Source organism: Colletotrichum acutatum (assembly GCF_030867785.1).
Source record: "Colletotrichum acutatum strain CBS 112980 chromosome Unknown BDZ83scaffold_18, whole genome shotgun sequence".
Classification (NCBI taxonomy): Eukaryota; Fungi; Ascomycota; class Sordariomycetes; order Glomerellales; family Glomerellaceae; genus Colletotrichum; species Colletotrichum acutatum.
In genome coordinates, this window is record NW_026849012.1 from 63,579 (window position 1) to 89,437 (window position 25,859).

General features: G+C 45.9%; 6 protein-coding genes across 6 annotated transcripts; 4 read left to right on the plus strand and 2 right to left on the minus strand.

Annotated features, from left to right (window-relative positions):
* Positions 1 to 1,230: 1,230 nt before the first annotated feature.
* BDZ83DRAFT_570884 (uncharacterized protein) lies at positions 1,231 to 2,525 on the plus strand (the record flags this gene model as incomplete). The annotated part of the gene is made up of 5 exons (XM_060504348.1): positions 1,231 to 1,308; positions 1,364 to 1,499; positions 1,560 to 2,080; positions 2,133 to 2,231; positions 2,295 to 2,525. The coding sequence occupies 5 exons, from the start codon at positions 1,231 to 1,233 to the stop codon at positions 2,523 to 2,525; spliced, it is 1,065 nt and encodes a 354-aa protein (XP_060368280.1).
* Positions 2,526 to 11,847: 9,322 nt separating this feature from the next.
* BDZ83DRAFT_648800 (uncharacterized protein) lies at positions 11,848 to 12,993 on the plus strand (the record flags this gene model as incomplete). The annotated part of the gene is made up of 1 exon (XM_060510221.1): positions 11,848 to 12,993. The coding sequence occupies one exon, from the start codon at positions 11,848 to 11,850 to the stop codon at positions 12,991 to 12,993; it is 1,146 nt and encodes a 381-aa protein (XP_060368281.1).
* Positions 12,994 to 13,324: 331 nt separating this feature from the next.
* BDZ83DRAFT_648801 (short-chain dehydrogenase) lies at positions 13,325 to 14,486 on the minus strand (the record flags this gene model as incomplete). The annotated part of the gene is made up of 4 exons (XM_060510222.1): positions 13,325 to 13,491; positions 13,515 to 13,680; positions 13,744 to 14,340; positions 14,400 to 14,486. The coding sequence occupies 4 exons, from the start codon at positions 14,484 to 14,486 to the stop codon at positions 13,325 to 13,327; spliced, it is 1,017 nt and encodes a 338-aa protein (XP_060368282.1).
* Positions 14,487 to 16,104: 1,618 nt separating this feature from the next.
* Positions 16,105 to 17,110, plus strand: BDZ83DRAFT_749244 (SWIB/MDM2 domain-containing protein; the record flags this gene model as incomplete). The annotated part of the gene is made up of 4 exons (XM_060513739.1): positions 16,105 to 16,117; positions 16,179 to 16,318; positions 16,405 to 16,863; positions 16,922 to 17,110. The coding sequence occupies 4 exons, from the start codon at positions 16,105 to 16,107 to the stop codon at positions 17,108 to 17,110; spliced, it is 801 nt and encodes a 266-aa protein (XP_060368283.1).
* A 1,079-nt stretch (positions 17,111 to 18,189) lies between these two features.
* On the plus strand, positions 18,190 to 20,961 carry BDZ83DRAFT_136788 (uncharacterized protein). Its single transcript, XM_060501254.1, has 2 exons — positions 18,190 to 18,775; positions 18,832 to 20,961. The coding sequence occupies exons 1-2, from the start codon at positions 18,371 to 18,373 to the stop codon at positions 20,851 to 20,853; spliced, it is 2,427 nt and encodes an 808-aa protein (XP_060368284.1). The 5' UTR covers positions 18,190 to 18,370; the 3' UTR covers positions 20,854 to 20,961.
* Positions 20,962 to 21,400: 439 nt separating this feature from the next.
* BDZ83DRAFT_570942 (uncharacterized protein) lies at positions 21,401 to 25,133 on the minus strand (the record flags this gene model as incomplete). Its single annotated transcript, XM_060504356.1, has 2 exons — positions 21,401 to 22,539; positions 22,592 to 25,133. The coding sequence occupies 2 exons, from the start codon at positions 25,131 to 25,133 to the stop codon at positions 21,401 to 21,403; spliced, it is 3,681 nt and encodes a 1,226-aa protein (XP_060368285.1).
* Positions 25,134 to 25,859: the final 726 nt, after the last annotated feature.

Below are 25,859 nucleotides of genomic sequence, written 5' to 3' on the forward strand. Positions count from 1 at the left end.
CCAGAGCTTGCGTGATTACGTAGCTGAAGAGATAAGCTTCTGCTGACTTATGAGCTCTCGAAGCATTCACGACCTTGAAGAATGATGACTAACCTCGCGACCCTTGGCTTCCTTATCTTATCTCCCAGACTCTTATCGATTGTCGGCATATCAGCTCCGATTGCGGGGTACCTTACCTTATCCGTATCTGTAGAGTCATGCACAGTCACCACTACCTTAGGCAGGGAGGCATTCACTCCCCATCATCTGCTTCATCTTTAACAAGAGTCTTTCGAGTCCACCACTACTGGCAGTGAGATGTTTTGCCTGATAATCGTGTTCTGGCTCTGCTTGGTGGGATCCCATTAACTACGTGATTGTGCGGAGACATGCCATATGCGATCCTAGTCCTCAATGAAATGAGAATGTGAAGCTAGTTACATTACCTACTCACCATCACCCTTTGAGACTCTAAAGGTGGATCCGTCGGTTCGGAAACTGAGTAAACATATATGAGGAGGTACCTTGATGTTGCGTACGCTACAGCCGGGGAAATGATCCCTTTCCGAAAGCCAGCTGAGGCAGGAAGGTCGAGCCGATGATTGAAGGTCGAGTCGGTGGTTGAAGCATTTCAGTGTTCAGGTCCTATTACGTACAACTCGATCAAAAACCTGACAACGCGACACTACAAAACGACATAATCAGATCCGTTGGAGTCGTTTTGTGGGTGGCAAGCGGCGTTTGCGGGGAAGCATCGGAGTCAGTCAACATTCCAGGCGGGAGATCTACTGCGTGATAGAATGCCACGCTATGTGCTTGATACGCTATTTACGCTGGGTCCGATGCATGCATGCAAAGTTGGAGAACACGGCATACGTTGAAGGGTCTCTTTTTACTGACCGAATGAGATGCATCTCATTGGCCCAGCCAATCGAGGTCAGACGATTGCCGGTGGTCTCAATCTATTGCCCAAAAGAGGTATCGTGGCTCTGGGGCGGGATCCCACGATTCGGAAAGTCTACCCAGTACTAGCGGAGACTTAATGTGTTCGGCTGTCTGGGCCGATAACGGTCTCCTCTTGGCTCCTCGACTTATATCAGGGATCCTCGCCGTATAAGTTGGCTGTTATCCTGAGTCACGTCAAGAGTACGTTTCTGGGCTGAAACGATTCACCTCATCCCATCTTCTTATAGTCGCTCTAAACATCTTGCTTTCTAGACTTCACATCTCAAATTATTTCCAATCGCCGATATGTTCCTCCTCTCGGCTTTGGCTGTAGCTGTACTGCTATTCTCCGCATGGAGATGGAAGTGGCGATATGCCACAAAGGTGTGCCTCCAAATCTTTTCTCACGGATCCCACGGAGACGTCTGACTGTGTAAAGGAAAAGCTCGTCGGGACTAACTCACAGGAGAAATCAGACGACAAGACCGACATAATGCCTGTGAAAGATTTTGACTGGCAGAACATCGATCCTGCCAAGCACCGGCCATTCAAGCCAGTCTATCACATCACCATGGGTACCACGAACCTCGCACAAGTCATATTTTTTTTGCATATCTAATGAGGTATCATACTAGCCATCCAAGCAAGCCCGCCTGAAGACCTCATCATTATAGACAACAACTACCTTGATCGCGTGACCGAACGTCGTCAACTTTTGGAAGAGCATACGTCAACGGTAGCGGGCGCTGTGCCAGAAGGCCTACCTGCTCTGCATGAGGTCTGGACTTATATGCTCTCAGAGTATCTGCCGAAGCGATATCCAACCATGTTCTCCTTGTCCGAGGACAAGACTGAGTTCCATAACCACGTTACCAAGACATCACTGCCCCTCGTGCCGCCGGAGGACCCCGTGGCTGCGCTCAAAGCTCTTGGAGAGACTGTGGAAGATGACATCTTCTTGCTCGTTGAGACACCAGAGGGCCATCGTTGCGTGGCGTTCGTTTGCTGCCATCCCGCTGGATTCGACCCGTCCAACAAGCTCGGGAAGCTGATGAAGGACATTCACACCCCGGTGCCGTCATATGAGAAGATTGGTGCAAGCATGGAGCGTTTTTTCTCTCGATTGCAGGTTGGGAAGAGCGTCAAGCGGATGAACGTGAGCTTGCTTGTTCTTGGATATGGAGGCCTACAGCTGATGGATGATACAGTGGTCTGTTTCGACGCACGAGAACCTCTTCAGCCCGAGCAACTTGCACATCTATGAAGGCGACAAGATGGAAGAGGATGAGGATGTCGATATTTCAAAGGTGAGAGAGCCGTTCTTAACACTCAATGTACCATATACCAGGAAGCTAATACCACCCACTTAGGCTCGTTTGCGCCAAGAACTACAAACCTTGACACGACTGCCCAAGACAGGGGCGATCATGTTCTCATTCAAGACATATCTCACGCCCATAGAAGAGGTGAAGAAGGAGGGGTGCGGGCTTATACTTGCGGACGCCATAGAAGGGTTGAAGATGGGTAATGCGCCTGGCATGTGGGTATACAAGGGGGCATCGCGTTGGGGCAAGAGTGTCTGCGAGTACCTCCGGTCATGAAGAGGCACAACTACAGAAGAAGAAGAAGAAGAAGAAGCGGGTTTGGTAAGTGGCTAGGAAGATACCATGAGGTACAGTAGCTGCTGTTGTTGTCACGAGTTATGGCACACAGCAATGGGTATACGGAGTATAGTAAAGTAGCCTAACTTATTAAAATAGAAATAGATAAAAGAGAAAGGTCTATATATAGGATATAAATAAAATATACGTAATATAGTACGTAATAAATACTTTATAGATTATAGTCCCTATCCTTATTATATAATATACCCCCTAATTATTACCGTAAAGGAGCTATTATATTTAAGATAGGACCTCTGAATAGCTTTATAAAGGCCCGATTTAGTCGAATATAAATAAAAAAAAAATAAACATAAGGGATACGCGTCTTTTAAAGCGCGTTTATTATTAATATCCCCTTTATTTAAAGTAAATAAAATCTTAACTAAAAATAGCGTATAGTTTACTACTTTTAATATATAAATTAATAAAGGCGAGGCTACTTATTTACTTTACGTATATTTAAAATCTCATAGCCTCGCTTTGCTATTATTTTTCTTTTTCTTTTTAACTTTTTATAATTATTATACGTACCCTTATTTATTATATATATACGCTAGCGCCGTTAAATCCCTTATTAATTTTATTTTAAATATAAATATTTAATATATCCGCAGTTATTAATAAGTTTTATATAATTTTTACGATATATCCTATATACGTATTATATAATTTATTAAAAGTTTAGTTAAATAACGATAGCGACGAGGCCTTTATAATTAAGTCCCCTCTTTACCCCCGCTAACTTATCCTTTCTATATATTAAGGCCCTATTACTAAGCTCTCCCTCCCTAGCTAAAAAGACGTTAAAGCTATTACTAAAAATATTAAAAACTTTAAAAAGTTTAAAGCTCTTTTTAGTAATAAAAACGTAGGCTATAATAAAAATATAGGTAGTCGTAAAAGCTCTAATAATAAGCTTTTACCTCCCTCTATTTTAAAGTCCGAGAATAAAAAAGAGTTTAAAAAAAAGGAGGATAATAATAAAAATAAAAATACGGACGACCTACTTTCCAAAAAGGGTATATCGTATACTATTTTCTTAAATATTTATATTTAATATTATTTAAATTCTAAAAAATATAAGCTCGCGGCCGCTTCTATTAATAAAAAGGGCGCTAAGAAATAAAAAAAAAATAAAAAAAAAAGAACGCTAAAAAACAAAAGCACCCCCCGTAATAAATATAGTTCTCTTCGCTTATAAAGACCTATTTAACGTATATTTAGTCCTTAAAAAGCTTAAGGGTAAGGCTCCCGAGGAGCAGGATATCTAATATATACCCTACTTTTAAATAGCCCTCTAATATACCGACTATAAAAATAGTAGTCGTTATTTTATAAAAAATAATAGCTAGTATATGCACTATTTTAACAGCTATTTAACTAAAGCTTATATTAATATACCGATTATCCTACGGCTAATAGCCTAGGCTTTTACCAAGGTAATCGTAAATAGCGCTCCCCCCTTTATAAATATATTATCATTTTTTATTATTAAAAAGCGCACTCTTAATTATAATTTTAATAAAAAATCGCTAAGCTTTATAATATCGTTTATTAAATAAACGATAATACTAAAAAATACGAGGACTATATCCGCTTCTAAATAAATAACTTTCTCCCCCTACGCCCCCCGACCCTTTTCTCAAATACGCTAATATTATCTATTATATTTATTATAATCGTTTATAATTAACCTTTTATTACCCCCCCCGCTCCCGTACCCTAAGTCGTTAATTTAATAATCGTTTTACCCCCAGCTCCCCCCGCTACCCCCGCTATTATTAACTTTATAGATTTTAAAATATATAAAGCGTAGTTCTTAATATATATAACCGGTCTTTTTATTACCGACGCTATAATTCTAATAGTTTCGTTCTTTTTAAACTAAGAATTTAATTAATAAATATAAGCCCGAGTCCTATTTCTATATATATATACTTTATAAAGTAAAGTTATTTTAAGAGTTTAGGCCTTCGGGCTAAAAAAAGTTTTATTTATTTTATTTTAGGCCTCCGGGCTATACTCTAGGTTCTATTTATAGTTTACTTTTAAATACTAAGTTTTTCTAAACATAGCTTAAATTAATTATTTTTAACTACTCTAGTTATTTATAATAATTTTTTATATATCGTAAAGGTTAAAGAGTATATAGAAATATTCGAATTTAGCTCGTAAAAAGTTTTTAGTAAGTCTATTTACTAATATATTTTCTATTAATATATACGTAACCTCGAAGCTACTTTTAGCGTGCTCTTATTTAAGCTATATATTCTATATATCGATATAACGAAGCCGTATAGCTATTCTCTCCCCTTCCTTTATAACGAGTCGAATCGTTTACTAATTATTATACTTAATTAACTATACTTCTTTTAGGTTAAGGGTAATATTTTTAAAAAGGCGCTTTAAAGCTATAATTTCTTTTACGGTTTTTTTAAAATAGAGAAGCTTAGCTTTAATAGTTAACGTTATAACCGTCGCTTAGCGTATAGATTTCTATTAAATTAAGCTATTAAAAAGGAATATTATATACCCCTAAGATAATCTTTATATTACTTTGTTATTTACGAAGCTAGTATCCTTAGCTAAAAATAATAATTATATACTTAGTACGCTACTATATAAGAGCGCGAGATATTTTATTATATATAGATATTAAATATATTAATTAATAGCCTTAGTATAAATTACGCTTAGGTTAGTTAGGAACCGTGATAATTATAAATAAATAAAAGCAACGTTTAGTTTAATTATAATAACCGTATAGAGTATACTTCCGACTTTCTTTTAAAAGCTCTTTATTTCTTTTTTTATAGCTTACCCCTCGTTTAGTTTAAACTCTTATTATAATAAAGGGGTAGCTAGATTTATTATATTTATAAAGTCGAAGTATTTAATAACGCGTTTAATATATACGTTATAAGCTAAGTAAACTTTATAAATAGTACGGTCTCGTAAAATCCGTACTCTAAAGAAGTAGTTAATTAATCTATTCTCTTTAAAGTTAATATATTTTTTAATCCTATCTATAACCTCCTAAACGGCCTTTTAGTCGTCTTTATAGTAGAGGACTATAAAATCGTTAATATAAAATATTAATATTACTTTCCGGTCTACTATTTAGTAAATATAGATCTCCTCGTAGCTATATATTATATTTATATTATAAAGTATAAATATAAAGGTCTAAAACTATAAAATTAATAAGTCTCGGAGCCTATATAGAGCGCGTTAAAGTCTTTTTACTTTTTTAATAACTTTATATCCTTTAAATAGTTCTATAATTACTAGCTTATTGTTTTTAATAAGCGCGTTAAAAAATACGTTAATAGCGTTATATTAATTAGCCTCGAGGTCGAATTAAATAGCTATTACTATTATAAGCCTAAAAGCCTTTACGGCGAGTATTAAAGTATACGTATTTTATAAAGGGTTAAGTAGTTATATATCTCCCTTATATATATATATACTTTTACTTTATAAACCTCGTTATTAGTATTGTCTTATAAGTATATACTTACTTTAATAAAAGTAAATCCTTATTTAGGATTATAGTTAACCTCTTCCTATATATTAATATCCTTTAGCTTTTTTATTTCCGTATCTATAGCTTCCCTAAATAGCTTTTATAGTTATTATAGAGATATTTAATATTACTAAACTTTTTTAATAGGCTCGCGAAGTTAACTTTATTAAGTTATAGCTTATATACTATACTAGGGCGCTCTAAGTAGGTCTTATAAACTGCTCTTTTTAATACTTAATAAAGTATTATATATCCTATACTGCTTTCCTTTATTATTTTTATTAATTAAGTATAAAAGTAAAAAAAAGTAGTCCTAATAGCGCTTATAATAATCGCCGTTTTTATATTTGAATATAAAAGCGTTATAAAGATATTACCGTTAAAGTATTATAAAGGTCTACGGGCTCTATTTAAGCGTCTAGGACCGTATAAACCTTATTTAGCTCTTATTAAGGCTATTTATATAAGCTCTATTCTTATATAATAATAGAGGTTTATTATAAAGGTTCCTTATTAACGTCGACTTTAACGTTAGGAATTATATCCTCGTAATTAATACTTCGTTTATTACGTACTTTAGTTTTTATTAAGAGCCGTTAAGAATTAAAGGCTTAAAAACCTCTATAATATATATAAGTACTCGTAAGAAGGACTATAGACTATATAGAGCGTTTATAACCCGGTTACTATACCCCTTCTTTACCCCACCCCCGAGCTTATATAAGGGGGTTATTTTAAAGGTTAATAATATTAACAAAACTAATTAGCCTCGCTAATATTATTATCCGCACCTAAAGTACGTCTATCGGTTACTTAGCGTCCTAAATAATTAAAAATCTAATAATAATATTATCCTTAACTATAAAGTCGTCCTAAATATTAATATTTTTAAAGTCTAGATCTACCTCCCTAAGTACTCGAATTATTTTATTATTAATGTCGAAGAGTTTTTATATTTTTAAGATTATTAAATTTACTTATTTGCCTATAATAGCTTGCTCCTCGTATATAGGATTATAAAAAACTTTTTTATTAAACCTAATATTCCTCGTAACGAATACTTACTCGAGCGCGGGTACTAGATTTTATATAAATTATACGTTTTTAGTATATATCTAACTAAATATTTAATATACCCGCGGGAAGTACTTTATACTCCTTTCGTTATATACCCCTCTTATAATCTTTATAAAAAAGATATACCTAGTAGCTATATATATATAAACTATTAAAATACAGGGTTATTAATTTAGAATCCCGTACTTAGTAACCCGTCTACTACTAGCGCTAATATCGCTTTTATTAATTAATTTCTATTATAATAAATAAGTCTTTATTATTAGCCTCCGTAGGTAATATTATAAATAAATATCGCTATTAATACCGCTTCGTCCTAGAGCTTCTTAAAGAGGTTTATAAAAAGGCGTATTTTACGAGCTTTAATAATTATAAATTAACTTACTCTCTCTATATTACCTACGGGTTCTTTTATATATAGAGGTAGAAGTTCTATTTTAATTTTTAGTTTATTATACTACGTCTCGTAAGCATATTTAATATTTATTATAAGGACTACGGTTTCGTTATCGCTCTAAAAAAAGTAAATTAGAGTTCTTTTTTAATAACGGATCGCTACCTCGAGGCTCTAAAATATATAAAATATTTCTTTTTTAGTTTTATTTTTTAAAAAGAACCCTCTAAGCTATCTACTATATTCGTTAAAAGCTATAAATATATATTATCGTCTATTTAAAAAGGGCTCGAAGTAAAAGAGATCCTAATATACTTAGTACTATAACTATAAAGCACGTTTTAAAAGCGGTCTTCTTAAAATTATTAATTTAGCTTCGGATATTATATAAATTCCGTATTTAATTTATATTAAAGGCTTAATATATACTCTATAAGTCTTATATAGAAGTTAATAAAGGGTATTAAGTTTTAAATAACCGGTTCTAAAGTACTATAAAAGCGTATTATTAAATCTTTTATGAGTACGTTAATACGAGTAGTAGAACTTTCTACGGCTAACTAATAATATAATACTAACTAGGCTTTTAAAGACATGGTTAAAAGCTATGGTAAAAGGGTAAAATTAAAAGAGCTTATATTTAAAAAAAACTAGGTTATTTTTTTAAATTAATTACTTTTTAACGGTATTTTTATAAAGCGTTCCTTACTATAAAGTATAATCTAGACTATAATACTAAAATATATTTCTATTTAAAAAAGTCTTTAAAACTATATTTATATAGAAGCCCTCGACGTAAGCGACGTTTTAAAGCCTTAAATCGTATATTCCCTCCCCTTTAAATCTATTTAAAACGCCCTTTATAATCCGAGTCCTATGTATAATAACGGGTAATATAATAGTTCCTAATTTAACGTAGTTATTATCGCTTAATAGTATATAGCTCTTAGGTTCTAATAGGCTTTTATTATTAACTAAATATATCGCCCCGTAACTACCTATTACCGTACTCTAAAATAAAAAATAAACGCTATTTATAGAGGTATTAAAGATTACGTTCAATTCTATTTCTTAACCTTTAATAAATACGGCGACTACGTAGCCCTCGTCCTAGTTTATTAATAAGCTCGTTATAAGCTAGTTAGAGGATCCCTTTAAAAGCCGAGGCTTTTTAAGGGTTCTATCGTCCTTTAACTAACTAACTTTCTTAAATTTACTATAAAATAATTTCTATTTATTTAATTTAATCGCAATAAAGACCTCCTCTATATAGCTATTAAATATTCGTATTAGGGACTTATTAGTATTACGACTTATAAATACCTACTCTAGTCTTTAGTATACCGAAAGCTATTAATAATATACGTAATTATATAGGTATATAACGTCCCCCTTATTATTTACGTTTTTATATAAATTAGAACGCCCTAAAAAAGTAGAATAAGCCCCTCTTTAGCCTAAAGGCCGTTTCGTATATACTTCTTAAATTACTAAGCTAAACGTATACATAATCTCCCCGAGGGTTCTAATATACGTTTTAAAAGTAATTAATTTATAAAAAGCGTTATAAGTTCGTTAGCCCTATATAGGGTTAAGCTTAGACTTAACCGCTTTTAAAAAGTCGATTATAGTAATCTCTTTTTAAATTTCTAAGATATTATACGTTTTTATTTAGAAATAAATAGACTACTACTCTTTGTATTAGTATTAAGCGTTAATTCTATTCTTTATTTTATTAAAGACTTATCTATATTTTTACCGAACTACACTCCTAACTATAGCCTCGGAGGGCACTAAATCCTATTTTAGTTACTAAACGATCTATTAAATACTAAACTTAATACCTTCCTAGGTCACTTTTTAAAATACGTATTCGTAAAGAGTAATAATAATAGACTTTCTTAACTACTAAATAAAGAGTTTAATATACGTATTAATACTATTACGTTTAGGAACTATAATTTAATAGTACTTAGTAAAAAGCTCTTATTTTTTTTAAATATTCTCGAGCGTATAGATCTTCTTTATAAGTATAGTATAAGGATATATTTAGTTACGTAAAGTTAATAATATAGTTAATTTTATAAAAGGAACTCTAGTTAGATTTTATAGATTACTTATATTTAAGGATATCGAAGGGGTTATATTAAGAGTTAGGGCTAGAAGTTATTAGTAAAAGATCTTTTATTTTTATTAATCGTTTTTAAACGCTTTATAGCAAGTTTTATAAGCTCGTCGCTTTTCTTTATTATAGGTTAAAAATAATAATTCGAAGTTTAATAATAAAGAGAATATTATAAAAGAAGCGAGGAGTACGTTAGAATTTAAAGTATCTAGATCGACGTATTTTTAGATTTTAAGGCCCTCGTTTATAAAACGGAAAGCTTAGAACTATTTAATTTAACTATTATAACTAGTTAACTTAGCTTAATTAAAGGTTAACGTAAAGATATCTATTATTTTAAAGAGACGGTAAGAATCGTATTAATAAATACGTTATTATATTTTAAAGTCTTAACTAAGAGCTAGGCTTATAATTATTACGAGTTATAGTATATAGTAATAGGTATATAGAGTATAATAAAGTGGCCTAACTTATTAAAATAGAAATAGATAAAAGAAAAAGGTCTATATATAGGATATAAGTGAGATATACGTAATATAGTACGTGATAGGTACTTTGTGGATTGCGGTCCCTATCCTTGTTACGTGACAGTTGTAGATATCTAGAGAACAGAAATGATGAAATGAATCGACGGCTGCTACTATTTTCCATCATGGCATGGCTGTCCTCTCTTTGATAATGATGATTGTTATCTTGCGTACGGATGGATACTCATCTGTCGATCGGAGCTGATCTGAAGCCCTGGCTAGAAAGCCGGGGCGGGTTGCGGACAGTCCGCAGACTCGGGTCCAGGTATGCATGCCTGTCTCGGGAGATCTCCCGCCTTAGCCGTACATACTTCTTAACACCCAATACCTACTAATAAGTGTCCGAACCCTTGTGGCTTATCACGCAAGGTGAATTAAGGTGAGCGATAGCCGAAAAGAAGAACGTTATTTCGGGTATAACACATCACGTCATTGGATTGACTTCCCACCGCCACGCCGTCGCCCACAACCCGATACTCCGTAGTGGCAGCAGTGGCAGCCGTTGGAGCAGTTTGACAGGCGGCGGTGAGTTTCTCAAATTGAGTTTTTGGGATGAACTTGGGTGCTTGAATTATTGCACGGCGGAGGCCCAAAGAAGGGTATTCCCGGTTGTGCCGAAAAGGGGCGCTTGCGGCTTGCTTGTTTGGAGACGGCCCCGATCCGGCCTAGCGGACCCACTCCGTGCCCCGTGTGCAAATTTCCCACCAGCAGAAGCTTCGCACCTGGGCGGCTCTCTGTCGACTACAACGTGCGTTCTCCCAGTCTTTTAGCACCCCCTGCATCGTCATCCATACAAGATGCAAACGAGATGTGGGCTCGACTTCATTAACATCAAGCGCCCACTCAACGCCCTGTTCATTTCTCTCTGGCTGTGTTGGTCCGCTTCTCCCACCCGAGCCCAGGCCCTGGCCTTTCCATGACTCCTTTCGCTGCGGGATCCTGCAGTTTCTGCCTCTTTGCGCCTTGGCTCTAGCCAAGTTGCCATGCGGCATGCCTTGCCTTGCCGCCGCAACCTGGGACCTACAGGCCGCCCATGTACGGATAAGGCGTGGCCTCATTATCCATGGCCTCACCTGAAGTCAGGGACAACTCCGCAATCTAATCCCACTCACTGCGTAGTGCGTACAGGCCTAATTCGCTTGACAGAGGCTTGCAAAATGAATCCGCTGAACCGGGAAACCTTGCCGTGAAACAAAGTGCTTCTGCAAGGCCCATTTCCCCAAAGGAGCCTTCTACTCTATTCCTCGCAGCTAAACCTGCGGGGTCGTCTCCTTTCCAGGAACCACGGAGCGAGGATGGAATTGAATGTTCGTCCCAAGGGGTGAAGACTAGGAAGCCAAGGGGGACCTACATAAAGGAGCTCCTCTGCCAACGCGTGCCGCCATGCCTCGTTTTGTTTGAGCTTAGCTACATTCTCTATCGTACATTGAACTTCCTGAAGCAAGGCCAAGGCATCGATTGCTGCGACCTGCGTCCTCTCTTTCTTTTCGAAACATTCCATTCGTTCAAATCCTTGAATTCAAGCTTTCTCAAAGCCGCCCGGTCGGTTTAGGCATACACACGCTCACTTACACCCAAAACACCCAAACCAACCACATCAACCCGCAAATATGAAGTTCACATGGAGCATCGCTAGCGCGGCTCTGCTGGCCACCCGCGCTCAGTGCGAGATCCTTTGGGATGGTCGCTTCAACGACATGACCTCTGCCACTGACCTCGACAAGTGGTCCTGGAGCAGCCAGGTCGGTCCCTACCAGTACTACATCCACGGTTCCGGCGCCACCACCGACTACGTCAACCTCTCTTCCGACTTCAAGAACCCAGCCGACACGGGCTCCAAGCAGGGTGCCAAGATCTCCTTGACCAGCACCTCCTTCTGGAATGGCCAGACCATGCGCCGTACCGAGCTGATCCCCCAGACCACCGCCGCCATCGGCAAGGGCAAGCTCTTCTACCACTTCTCCCTGAAGCGCAGCGACACCAACGCCCCTTCCCTGAACAAGGAGCACCAGATCGCCTTCTTCGAGAGCCACTTTGTCGAGATGAAGTCGGGCTGGCAGAGCGGCGCCACCGGCACCGAGGACCCCCTCCTCCGCTGGGTCGTCGGCGGCAAGACCGAGTGGAGCGTCAACTGGGACGCTGACGTCTGGCACAACGTTGCCTACGAGATCGACTTTGACGGCGGCTCCGTCGGCTTCTGGCACTCCACCGGCGCCGAGGCCCTGACCCAGGTCGTTGCCCCCGTCACTGCCTCCGCCTCCAGCAATGGTGCCGACTGGCACGTCGGTGTCCTCGAGCTCCCCCGTGACGGCTACGCCGACGAGACCGAGGACTTCTACTTCTCCGGCGTCTACATTGAGAACGGCGAGATCACCAAGGCTGTCGGCTCCGGATCTTCCGACACCGGCTCCTCCGCCCCTGCTTCCTCTGCTGCCCCCGCTGCCACCTCCGCCGCCGCCGCCTCCTCTGCTCCCGCTGCTGCCGCCCCTACCACCGCGGCTCCTACCACTACCGCCGTGCCTACCACCAGCGCTGCCCCTGTCTCCTCCGCCGCTCCCGTCGAGTCTGAGTCCGCTTCCTCTGCTCCCGTCGCCACCCCCGTTTCCTCCGCGGCCCCCGTTGTCTCTGAGGAGCCCTCCGCTCCCGCTGCCACCACCCCGGCTGCTGCCACCACCAGCTCTGCTCCCGCTGCCTCTGCCAGCGCCAAGCCCGCATGCCGTCGCCGCCGCCGCCGCAACCACGCCAAGCGCAACTAAGCGACTCCACCGTTGTTGATTGGGGCTTGAGGAGAATGAACGCCGCTTGGGTGTCCCTTTGGACTCCGAGGCGAGGATAGGACCCCCTTCTGATGTACATATCATTTTTGCATATAAGACTTGTCACTGTGCCTCTTGGACTTAGTTTTGAACATATTCTTCAGTGTACGATACCACATCTGTCCGCTCTCTTGATATCTGAACTATGAAAGTGAACTGGTGACTTACCGCACGCCCATGCCTTGATCTACCTGTAGAAAAAGTTTCATTTAGCAAAATGCGAAGGGTGTGAAGCTCTTGGCTTTTAGAAGTCTCTGAGTTCACTCGTACATCAGAGGTATTTTGCCACCTGCTCTTCAGTCCATTTCCAAAAGTCTTCGGCGAGGCCTGTACCGCCGTCTTCGCGGGACTTGGAGCCCTGCACAAGGTCATCCCGAATGGCATAAAAACGACCCCATGGAACAACTGTGAGACTTCCGGTTAGCAACTCAAAGAAGGCTATCAAACAGGGTTGAACACACCCCAATCGCCCGTCTTCTCGATGGTCACATCGGGAGATAGCGCAGCAAATAATTCAGTGTAAGCGCCGTTAATGGCAGGATATGTGGTGGCTTTTCTGAACAACGTCGGGATCAACGCCGTGATGTGGCGATCCAGCTCTGACGAAAGGTTTCCCGGATTCAAGGCCTTTGTATAAGGTAGTCAGTGATCCATTTCACGTCTTCTATGCCAGAATTGTACAAGACTTACGAGACTGATGACGCCGTCGGCTTTGTATCGCTTGGCGAACTCGGTAGAGTGGAAATAGTTGCCCGCCTTGCTGATGCCGTACTTGAACTCCTTGATTCTATCTCTACTGTAGTCGAGGTTATCGATCTCGATGGCAGGGTTTGGCGACAAAACCTCCGCGGCTGAGCTGGAGACCCAGACAACGCGGCAACTGTCTTTGGGTGCTGTCTTGGCCGTTTGCACCAGAGTCGGCGTCAGCAGCTTGGTGAAGAGGAACGGGCCGACACAATTTGTTCCCAGCTGTAATTCGTACCCCTGGGCTGTCTTGCTCCCCTGAGGCGGCATCATGACGCCGGCATTGTTGATGAGAAGATGCAGTTGCGTCTCCTTGGCGAGGAAGGCGTCGGCTGCGGGTTTGATGGTGGTGAGGTCGGCCAGATCCAGAGTGAGGAGATCTAGCTTTCCTGAGGAGTTAGGTACGGCCTCCTTGATAGCGTTGATGGCTGAACGGCCCTTTTCTTCCGAACGAGAGGTAGCGTAGACGGTGGCGTTCTTGGAGTACAGAATCTGTGCGACTTCCTTGCCAACACCAGTGTTTGCTCCTGTTACGATGCAGACCTGCGACAACGTGTAAGTATCAAGCGAGTCATATGGACGGTATGGCTTGAGATACTGACTCTGCCAGAGAGATCAGGAATATCCTTCTCGGTGAACTGCGGCCGCGGCGGAAAAGCCTGGGTAAAAATACTGAATGGGTTGAGCATCCTGACTGACTTGGCTCCCTCGGAGCAATCTTGAAGCAAGAAGAAACAGAGTGATCTAGGCAATGCAGTACAAAAGTGGCGAGTAGAATAAGGATATGGAATGATTCAAATGTGATCAGGGAGACCGACGTCACAAATCCAACGGTTAGACACAAGCGCAGGAGATAGACTGATGTTCTGCAGAAGATGGTCAAGCTGTGACCGCCGGAGACTTCATTGGCCCGAAGCTAACTTGGAATGGTGGAGTGCGCCTTTGCCGATTTAGGAACCGCTCTAGACCTCACCGAGACCTCGCGCAGTCTCTGATTGGTCAGTACACCGAGAAAGAATCCCCCCGGCCAGACAAGGTGCTGACATGCGATCGAAGTCGATGTAAGACATGCTCAATGCCTAGCAAGGCGGGTTGAGGATACTCCCTATAGGCATTAAGCTAACTTATCATGATACATGGTAGTTATCTTACTTGAATACGACTGAATATCTATCGGATTTGCTTACTAAGGTAGGTGTACAATAACAATGAGATAAGAGTAAGACCGAGTGAAACCTCCAGAGGCATCTTCCCCGGCCGTGCAAGCCGAGCCACGTGATGCTTGTCAGGCGACCGGTGTGGGGTGGGGCTGCCGAAGGAACATCAGCCGGGAGTCAATTCGACAATGTGATTGGCATGGCGTCGCGGTCTGGAACTGATGGCAGCACGAGCCAACGTCTAATGCACACTGCAAGACAAGAACCCAAAGACCACTTTTTTTTCTGTCTTTCCTTTCAGCCACACACACACAACCCGCACTTGGGCTTTCCATTCGTCGGCGCTGTTTTGGTTGCTGAGGTATCTCATTCCCCCCTGCTGCGGATACCTTACCTTACCTCACCTTACGGAGTTCCCGTACTACAAGTACATGCCGATACACTACCAACAGGCTAGCCGGTCTTCAGAACAGACCACACGCTAAGGTGCCGACCGAACAAGAACCAAACATCGGAAAGTGTGAGCCTCACCTTTTCTTGCCCGGGCCACAGATCGCACCACACACTGCACACTGCACCGACACCGCACATCCGTCGCATCTGGCCGTTTGGGACAAATACTCGCCGGTCCATTTCCACACCCCCAGATCAACTTCCATCACTCCCAGCGACACGTTATATCCATCGGGTGCATCACCTCTCTTTCGCGACTCCCGCCTTGGCAGCCACGCCCCACCAAGAGATCGTCCTCACTTCCGCCTTGTGCGTGTGTGTGCCGGCACGTTGATGCACTCCGCCGCGATATAAGGAAGCCAAAGAGGCGTGGATCGTGCTGTCCTACTTTGCACCTTCTATTCGAATTCGAATTCTCATGCCCCTCGCGCCTTCCCACTGATGCCAAGCTGAGGATCGGATCGCCAAAGACATGCTCTGATTCGAGGCCAACCAAACAATCCACCTACCAACTCTCTTCTTGCCGATCCCTCATCTTCTTCCACAATCGACCGGCCAGCTGCGTCTCCAAGTGCTTCCAATACTCTTGCGCGACAACTTCAACCGACCGTGCACCTGCAACTATCGGCCGCTCCGGATCGAACATCGAAACATCTACAAATACTACTCCAGGAACATCATACACTCTGGCAGCAACATGTCTCTTCCCCGTACGTTCCTGCGCTCTAGGTCTTATTGCCTGCAACGCTGTCGCTAAACTGATTCATGCAGTGAGCTCTGAAGATGAGGATAACTACACCGCCATCATAGATGGCATCCTTGCGACCGCGGACTTAACGACCATCACTCGCAAGAAGATCCGTTTGGGTCTGGAGAAAGCTCTTGGCGGGAAGGACCTGACTGCTCAGAAGGTAATTATATATCCAGTAATCCCACTGCCGGCCGCAGACATGCACCTACCAATAACCTAAGTCGAAGCTAACACAAATGATTGCAGGATGCCATCAAGGCGCTGATAGAAGAGCGTTTCGACGCCATCTCGGGTTCCAACGACGCAGCCCCCGACTCGTACTCCGCAAGTCCCGCCCCGAAGCGCGAAGCCAACGGTCACGACGATGATATTGATGGCGAGATTGAGGTGTCCGTCGCGCCTGTCCGGAAGAGGCAGAAGCGCGAGGACTCGTCTGAAGACGCCGACGCCAAGCTCGCTGCCAAGCTACAAGCTCAGGAAAACCAAATGGCAAGAGGGAGGACAACTCGCGGCGGCAATGGCGCAAGCAGCAAGGGTAGCAAAGCGGCCAAGAAGAAGAAGGCGCCCCGCAAGAAGAGTGACAAGAAGATCGACGACAGCGACGTCGAGGACAGCGGCGAAGCGCCGAAACGCAAGGCTGGTGGTGGATTCCAAAAGCCCTTCAACTTGAGCGAGCCGTTGTCAGAGTTGCTTGGCGAACCTCAGGTATGATTGCACGGGATGACGTGCTGTCTGACAATAACATGCTAACTTTTTGCCCCAGCTCTCTCGCCCGCAGGTTGTCAAGAAGCTCTGGGAACACATCAAGGGCAACGACCTACAGGATCCGGAAAACAAGAGACAAATCATTTGCGACGACAAGATGCACGCCATTTTCAAGCAATCTAAGGTGGATATGTTCCAAATGAACAAGATGATCGGGGCCCATCTTTACCCGGTTGAGGAGCAGTGAGAGCATACTTAGGGAGGGACGTGGTCCAAAGATGAAAATAACACGGACGAGCGGTGCGATTTAAAGCAATGGCGTCTTTCTGGTTTGGGACGGGCAATCAGAACTTTCCGGGCGGTTTGGTTGGGCATCCGGGTACAGGTAGCAAATGGATGGCGAATCGCGAAGTGCCTTATCGTGTGGTCGTTGGAGGAGAATATCGGTAGAGGGTGGGTTCGTTGTCGACATGGCATCTCTACATAGTATCTGGCCATGCCGGCTGTCGCAGCCACAGCTGCAACTGCAGGCTTTACGCTACCTTACCTGAGGTAGAGAATCTGGGCTAGCTCGGCCTTTGGAATCGGTCGAGACTAGTCTCCATTTAAGTACACTCTATTGAGATACTGGTTTAGTCCTCTGCCGCTCCAGTGACGCAACATATTTTGGGGAGGGGGGGGGAGGCAATGATGCAAGACCACAGGCATCGAATGAGAGAGAAACTGGCACCGCAAAACAATGCTTCAGCTACAGCACGGAAACGATGATGATAAATGAGTCATTTTGTATGCAACTCAGATTGGGGTACCTGAGGTGAGGCAGAGTCGATTTCAAATCGAGATACCTGACATGTATTGAGAAAGACTTGAATGCCTCTTGCACCGCCTCGATGAGTCGAGTGTAAAGCCACACGTGTCCTGGAACTGGCTGGTGACTCCGCGAAGCTCAGCTCAGCTGTCAGCTCGCGGTCAGTCTGTCGCTGTATTATGTAAGCTTGAAGCTTCTTCAGATGGCGGCATGGCGGTTGCAAGGGTGAATGACGCACACCGAGAGCACGGAGAAACCCCGGTCGGCGGTCGCTTACCAGAATGGAAGTTAGCACCCTCAGTGACAGGAAGGGGACTTTTTTGCTGGACCCCGCCATGAGTTCCCTCCACCCACCAATGCCAGAGCCAATCCAACCCACTCGCGTTCCCTTGGGAGCCACACATAATCATTAATTTCGACGTACATCGTCTCGCAGCGCCCGATTAAAAGTACCGGGTTGCCCATCTGTATCCCGGCCTTTTTCTACTCTCTTACCAATTTACGCTACCTCTTCAAATTACTGCACGCAATCTGGAACGAGCTGTTCAGTTGCAGCTATACCGGTCCACAATCAAGCTCAAGTGGATGACCAATTTCGCGCATCCAAGAAACGCACTGCCAGTGTAAGACCGTTGGTCTCGACAGGATTGTCCAGCCGACTCTACAGTCTCATTGTCTACGAGAAAGACGACTCTCCCGATGGCCGATACTCAAGCTGCCGGCGGCGACTCGAACCCCTCGAGGGGTAATCGCAACCGTGGAAGAGGTCGCGGCGGCGGCGGTGGAGGTGGAGGAGCAGCCAACGCCGGAACCCGTGGAAGAGGAAGAGGAGGACGTGGTAGGGGCGGTAATAACGCTGCTGCGTCAACTCAGCCAGACACCTCGAGCGCATCCCAGGCCCCCGCCACCAAAGCCGATAACAAGGTGCTTACACGTACGGCTGCAGCGGACGATGATACCGCGAGCAGCGACGGAGAGGTGTGCTTCATTTGCGCAGAGCCCATCAAGTTCCACTCGATTGCACCATGCAACCACAAGACCTGCCACATCTGTGGTCTACGCATGAGAGCCCTGTACAGGACCAAGGACTGTCCTCATTGCCGAGTAAGTCTTACTCCCACTGGCGCGTCATTGATACGCTGAGACTAACTCCAAGCAAGACTGCTTCTCCTTTTGTCGTTTTCACGGACGATGCGAACAAGCGATACGAGGACTATACCGACGCCGATATCACGAGCTTTGACAGCAACATTGGCATCCGATATACCAATGAGGAAATTGTTGGCGACACTGTCGTGCTCCTACGATACAACTGCCCCGCGGAAGACTGTGTCTTCGCCGGACTAGGCTGGCCAGACCTTCATAGACACGTTCGGTCAACGCATCACATGAAGATGTGCGACCTGTGTACCAGAAATAAGAAGGTCTTTACCCACGAGCATGAACTTTTTGCGGACAAGGAGCTCGAGAAGCACATGAGGCACGGAGACGACAGGCCAGGTGCCATTGACCAGACGGGCTTTAAGGGACATCCCCTATGCGGGTTCTGCGGATCGCGCTTCTACGACGACGATAAGCTCTTTGATCACTGCCGCGAAAAGCACGAAAGATGTTTCATCTGCGACCGGAGAGACTCGAGACACCCCCACTACTTTGTCAACTACAATGCCTTGGAGAAGCACTTCGAAAAGGATCATTTCCCCTGTCTGGACAAGGAATGTCTAGAGAAGAAATTCGTCGTCTTTGAGTCGGAAATGGACTTGAAGGCGCATCAACTGGAAGAGCATGCCAACTCTCTGTCCAAGGATGTGCGGAGAGATGCTAGGGTAGTCAACATGTCAGGTTTTGACTACAGATCGACCTACGAGACTGAGAGACGTGGAGGAGGTGGCGGCGGTAGAAACGGCGGCGGCGGTGGTGATGGCCCCTCCAGCGGACGCCAAGGCCGTGGGCGTGGCCGGGATCCCAACGCCGAACCCATACCCCATAGCTCTGCGCAACCGCTCCGTCGGGATGAGCTTGCCTTCCAAAGACAAATGGCGATCCACTCGGCACAGTCAGTCTCTAACCGTACCTTTGGAGGCTCGCTCTCCCAGCCCGCAAGTACGACACCTGCTTCCTCATCTCGCCGAGGTAATGGTGCGCCAGCACCTGGAGGTTCTTCACGTCAAGCCCCCGCAGCTGCAGCCGCACCTGCGCCTGCGCTGCCTACGGCCGAGATGGAGCAGCTCAATGTGACTGACATCGCATCATTGCCTCCTCAAGAGAGAGCGGTGATGTTGCGCCACCAAGGCGTTGTTGAGCGCGCTTCAAACCTGCTTGGCCACGACCAGTCCAAGATGAAGGAGTTCCGCGATTACATTTCAAATTTCCGAAAAGGAAGTTTGGCCGCCCCCCAACTGGTCGATGCCTTCTTCTCCCTCTTCGCCGACACATCGTCAAACGCCTTGGGAACATTGGTCCGTGAAGTGGCTGACCTGTTCGAGGATAGGAGCAAGGTCGCGGCTCTGCACAAAGCGTGGCAGGACTGGAGAGCCATCAACGAAGACTACCCGTCTCTTCCTGGCTTGGGCGGTATGCACGGCGCGACGACGGCTTCAAGCGGCTGGGCTAGTGCAGCCTCGCCGTCTCCCACTGCGCCAGCTGCCGCGCCGAGCTCGAACCAGAAGCACTCCAACCGCGTGTTGAGGCTGAAGAACAGCACCCGAGCCGGCGCCTCGGGGCCTAAACCCGTGACCCAGGCCGCTTCGACAAACTGGGTTTCCACGTCGGGCTCCTCTCGCCCTCCAGCACCATCGGCCTTTCCTGCCCTCCCTGCGGCCTCATCATCCAAATCTTCGGCACCACAGCCGTCCTGGATTGGGCCGAACAACCCCTCCGCGTCGAGATCATCGGGGTCCGCAGGACCCGTGCGCTCCACGCCCGCTGGTCGACCGCCACCATCGTCTGCTTTCCCCGCGTTGCCTCCGGCACAGAAGCCCCTCACAACAATCTTTGGCTATGGGTCAGGACGAGGTGTGCGACGTGATCTGGGCGGCGCTGCCAGTAACTTCAGCTGGGGATCGGCCCCGGGAAGCGGAGCCGCGAGCGAGAATGTGTCGGAGAGGGAAGACGAGGAAGCCGGTCAGAGCACCGGCGGTAAGAAGAAGAAGGGCAAGAAGGTGCTTGTCCAGTGGGGTTGAGAAGCTGGAGATGCCTCACGAGGCGTTGCGAGATGGGTGATGAAGGACATCGCGAGGCTTGTATAGCGTCGAAAAGTGTGTAGAAGATTGCTGAACACTATAGGAGTTGGCCATACGTGTGTGGTTTGTAGTTTTGAAGGGGTATAAAGAAAAGAATAACAGACAGAATAGACCAGAGAAAAACCAGGTCTTCAATAAATAGAGCAAATGTGAGCCTACCGCTCTGGGTTATGATATGTACCTTGTAGATCGTCCTGAGCAGTGAGGACCCGGATAGACCTGGCGACCTGCCAAAGGTAATTTTTTCTTCGTGTCTGTCTGTGCCAGTGCGAGTAGTGGATCTTGTACATACAACTTCGAGTCCTGAAGAATAGACTACTTTTTGCAGTATACGATTGCTGCAGCATTGGAATTCAAGATTCTGAGTAGGTATCAGGAAGCTCTCCAAACATTTTTGTGTTTTCACTAGCGGGGCTTATCGGGTCACAAGAAACGGGAATCAGTTTGAAAGCATGGTAAATCATAGACTTTTATATGTATCGACATCTCACAGACCAGCAGGCTCATAGTACTCCCGGAACCGATCAGTGCTATCCCATTCCACGGTCCACACCACGTTCCAACAATCCAGCAAAAGTCTAGGAAACTTGACTGTCCAGAACGCCAAGTAACCTTCTGGCAAGGGCCCAACTGTCCGCTTCAGCGCGTCGGGCATATCCTCGTAATGGTTCTTCTTATTGCGCAGAGCTCTCAAGAGATCAAGCAGCTTGGACCCCGTGTATTTGCGCTGCTTACCCAAAGAGTCCACAAAGTCTCGTGGCAGAAGGCGAAGGAAGTCTCCCTTGGTGATCGCCGCAGCATGCTTCTCCAAATGAACGAGATGATCACTTGGTGGGTCTCTTGGTTCCTTCTCAAAGTGATCCGAGACGTCGCACAAGAAAGCAAGGCGCTTCTTGGCAGACCAGAAGAACGGATGAGCCATGACATCGCGAGCTGAAGGACGCTCCTTCGGATTCGCATCCAACATCAAGCCGATAAGATGCTTTGCCTCGTAGGCAAAGTCGCCAAGAGCATCCAGTGGCGCCAGGTTGTAATTGCCCTTGCGGATGTTCACCTCCCTCATGTAGCGATCGCCACAGTCGAAAGGATGAGAACCATTCGTCAAGACATAGAAAAACACCAAGCCCAAGCTGAATATGTCAATGGAGCGAGTGGCACGACGGTTGGACATCATGTCGGAGCCAACCAGGATAGAGCCCGATCCACTCTGGATACTGGACTCCATGGTGGCAGTGTCCCTGGCGTCGTCGTCAAGTAGCAGTTCAGGGGCTCGCCAGCCAGACGTTCCCGCAGCGCGGCCAGTAGTGGCACCGAAGGAGGACTGACCACCCTCTAGCTTTTTGCAGAGACCGAAATCGGATACAAGAAGGCGCGGTCGTCCATCCTTGCCCATGTTGACCAAAATGTTCTGTGGCTTGAGATCGCGGTGGACAATGCGAAGATTGTGTAGATGGTGGATGCCGTTCGTGATTTGGTACAAGACACCTGGCAAATCCATCTTGCCTGCTTGAGCCAGTCGGGTGAAGTGATGAGGCTTTTCAATGACATCAGCCAGAGAGGCTGCACAGCGCTCGAGAGCAATGTACAGGAACCCATCGCGTTGCTGTTGAGCGTAGTATCGAATGACTAGAATTATTTGTTAGATACTTGCTTAAAAGTAGCCATCTTTCCGTCTTACCATTGGGATGGTCGTCGCTCTCTCGCAGTAACTTTGTCTCCTGGGAGGCAATATCGTAGAACTGGATAAGCATCCGCTTGACAGCTACTTCGCGGCCATCGAATCGACCGGCAAAGACCAGGGTACCATTACTGCCTGTGCCGAGTTGATTCTCGGTGTCAACCTCGATACCGCCCATCTTGATGATCGATTCTCCCACAGTTTGCATGTCATTTGTCATGGTCATGACATCAGGCTCCAGACCAGTAGCCTGTACACCCAACTTCTTTGCCTTATTGACGGCTTCCTCAACGGAAGCCCGTGGCTCGTCATCGCGAGATTGAGACATTTCTTCTCTCTTCTTCCCCTTGCGGTGCTTTGTGCCTCCGCGACGGCCACGGTGAGCGGGCTTTTTTTTCTTGACCTCAGGGGTGCCAGGTTCAGGGGGAGTGGCAGAAGTCTGGGTCTCAGCACCGGGAGCCGATGAATCCGCGATAGGCGTCTTGTCACCATCCTTCTCTTTCTCAGAGGCAGGCTCAACAGAGGGAACCACATCATCGGATACTGGCTTCTTTTCGGCAACAGGCTCTTCTGGTACCAAAGGTGCGGCCGCCCGCTCAGGAGCGGATGGTGGGATCTCGTCATGTACCGTCTGCTCAGGGGTGGCATCGGCACCCATGTCCTCTGTATCGGAAGCAGCCTCGTCTCGCATATACCATTTTGTCGTCTTAGTTTTGTACCAACGACGTAAATCCTTCTGATAGTAAAACAGAACAGAAACGATGAGCACAATCAAGACAGGGTTGGAGAAAAAGTCGATGACACTATTGGAAACGTGATGAGGAATCGACTTGACTTTGTTGACGATGGTGGGCGTCTCGACAGGATCGTCGTGCGGCACAGTGGTGGGCAGCACTGGGTGACTTTCAGGGTCCACCACTGCATCAGACGCTTCTGCGCGTCCAGGTAGACTGGGAGGCTGATAGATCTTGCCCCGGATGACACCATCCATATAGTGGGTTCCAACCATTGCGCCAACCCGCTGCGTCTCATTCAACTTGCCCCATGGCTGGGCAAGCTGCAGCCAGTCTGGCGACGAGGTCTTGGCTACGGGAGCATCCAAGATGAGAGGATAGGAGCGCCCAGACAAGGCGTACCAATTGCCCATGTCTGTCTGGTTGACGAAGATACGCTGACTTCGGATACGAGCGTTGCTGTCATCCTTGGCTGGTGGGACAGGCTGAGGAAGTACAATGAGGTCGGGGTTGCTCAACGGTTCCAGTCCCACGGGTCTGCAGACGTCGAAAACCTTGACTACAGGCGACGCAAACTGCGCGTTGCAGAAAATGGGCAGTTTGTCCTTGTGGGCATTGGCGTAGTCAACACCATAAATCTTGCCATCGTGGGTGGTGGTATGGTAGCGCTGGTCAATGGACTGGTGGTGTTGGTTAAGCAGGTCGTAGTCGTTTGTGTTGGGAGTCCAGTCGAAAAACTTGAGAGTAGCGATCGGACGACCGTCTCTGCGGGCAATGCCAACCTCGTACTCGGTACGACCAAGCGTGATTGTACCAGTCGAGCTACACTCTTCGTTATTCTGGTCGTACAGCGCATTCGGGCGCAGGCAGCTCTCTGCTTCGTTGACGTGTGAGCCGCCAGAGCCAAACCACTTGAGCACACGACCTGTAGCGGCATCGAGTGTAATCATGGTGGTCTTCTTGGTACCAGTATAGACAATTGGCGGATTGTCGAGGGCCGAGGCGCCCTCGTCGACCATCTGCTTCATGGTCAAGCCCGTCGACAGTAGTCTGGGCTCGGTGGAGCCAGCTGGAGACCAGTAGTAAATGTCTCCATCGCGATTGGGCTCGATGGCCCAGATGTAGTGATCGATGTGGTTGTAGTCGTCGTCCAGGTCGGAGGCGTTGAGACGGTAATGTTTGGTCTCAACCATGGACTGGTCGACCTCGAGATGCCAGCGTTCGGTGGCGTGGTTGCGATCAGTGGCATAGAGGTGTCCATCGACGGTCGCCATAAGAACGAAGTCTTCTACTTCCCAATCCTTCAGACTCCGCGCATGGTGCTGCGTAGAGATCCCACCACCGCCGACGCGGGAGGCAATGGGTCGATGTCCAGAAGGAGGTGCTCGGACGGACTGAGCCGGAGCCAAAGTTGCGATGGCGCTCGCATCGTGAGGAATCAGTATGTTGTCGGGGTTGGACCGACGCTCGTGTTGTTGTTTGTTATTGGACTGAGGTTGGGGTTGCTTCGAGGTTACGGAGTTTCGGCGCCTCGGAGACTCGACAGCATTGTCGGCCTTGATGTTGGTAGCGGCCCAGTTGCGGGCCGCAGCGTCGGGGAGGGCATCACGAACAGCTTCGTGTTGACTGCTTCCAGCAGAAGGTTGGTGTTGATGGACTCTATGTATCTGGGCTACCGGCTCGATGGGTTTTTGCTGTTGTTGAGCATCGGCGAGTGGGAGGCATGAGATGGCAAGTACAGCGAGAGCAAGGAGGTAGGTTCGCTGACGAGCAACGCGCCTCCCGTCGCCTGGAGGCCGTCGCAGCATGATATGTGTGTGTTTTATGCGGAAGGGATTTACATCAACGCTTCCCAGTGTTGTTTACAGAGCAGGCGAGACATAGGAGCAGCTGAAGGCGTCGGAGAGGTCGTATTCGAGGTGGTGGTGTTGATGGTCCGACGGCGGCAGAGGACCATGTGAATGTGGGTTGGGCTAGCGAAGTAAATCGGAGCCCACAACGACGAAAGAGTAGGTACACACACAGCAAGTGGGATGCAGCTGTGGATGCGTATGGGGTATCAACGTGAGGTTTGTTGATGGATGGGAGGATTCGTTGGACGGATGTGAAGATGAAGATGAAGATGGAGTTGGAGATGGAGGGAAGAAGTGGTGGTTCGTTCGGGAAAAGGGAGCAGAAGCAGATGGTTTGAATGCTCTTGCTCACTTTCTCTTCTTTTCTTGACCCTGTCAGCTTTGGGTTTTTTGGGGGGGGGGGGTGAAGCACAGGTACACGGACACGCACCAGGGGTAAGCGAAGCATGGAAGTCACTTTGAGTCTTGAAAGTCGAGCCCTTCAGGTTGGGGAGGAAGGAGGGAGGCAGTCACGCAGTTGGGGTCTCTGTCAGCCAGCCCAGTGCCTGCAGTCCGTACCTTGCCCATGCCAATGAATGGGAAGTCAGAAAGACCCGGTCGAACTGGCGGCAGGCGGACTCTAGATGGAAGGCAAGGGAAGCTCTTGGGGAGTTGCAAGTACACAGTGCGGGCTCGAAATAG